The sequence below is a fragment of the Penaeus monodon genome, chromosome 34 (genome assembly GCF_015228065.2).
Source record: "Penaeus monodon isolate SGIC_2016 chromosome 34, NSTDA_Pmon_1, whole genome shotgun sequence".
Taxonomy (NCBI): domain Eukaryota; kingdom Metazoa; phylum Arthropoda; class Malacostraca; order Decapoda; family Penaeidae; genus Penaeus; species Penaeus monodon.
In genome coordinates, this window is record NC_051419.1 from 22921016 (window position 1) to 22921592 (window position 577).

Genomic DNA, 577 nt, shown 5'->3' on the forward strand with positions numbered 1-577 from the left:
GCAAAGCATGTATCTTTTATTATATGAACATTTACATTAAGTCATAAATTATTGTTTTTTATGGCAACCCAAACAAATCCAATAATGAATTTAGTTTAATGTTCAATAATTTAATATTTTCCTGTGGGAGCTCACCTAGCCATTCTTGGGGTAGTTGTGAATAACCAATACTAGCGCCTAAGATCCCTCCCACAACACTTGCATGGGCACTGACACCAGTGCCTCCTCTCATTACAATATTCACAATCTCAGTCTTGAAGTCAAATTTATCCTTCATCATCACAGCATACAATAAACTCAATGAAGTTGTTACATCGTCTCCTTGGACCGTTTTATTGCTGACATCAGTGAAGGCCCTTCTGAAGTCTTCTTTGTCATTTTCGTCAAGAATCTTCAGAGATACTTTTTCTTTGACATCATCCATTAAATTAATAAATGAAAGCTTCCCACAGCACATCTTACCCTGAAAAGAGAATGTAGCTGTAAGACACTTACTACCTGATCAATGACTTTAAAAGTGGAAATCTTTTATTTTTATTGCTGATTTATTCAATATTAATATCAAATAACAATATTA

General features: G+C 33.6%; 1 protein-coding gene across 1 annotated transcript in view; it reads right to left on the minus strand.

The window, feature by feature from the left end:
* Positions 1-6: 6 nt before the first annotated feature.
* The window catches only part of LOC119594648, a gene marked incomplete in the record, with an annotated part of 85920 nt that continues 85349 nt past the window's right edge, over positions 7-577 (minus strand). The window contains 1 exon segment of the mRNA XM_037943697.1: positions 7-463. Coding sequence (XP_037799625.1) covers positions 59-463 — 405 coding nt within the window.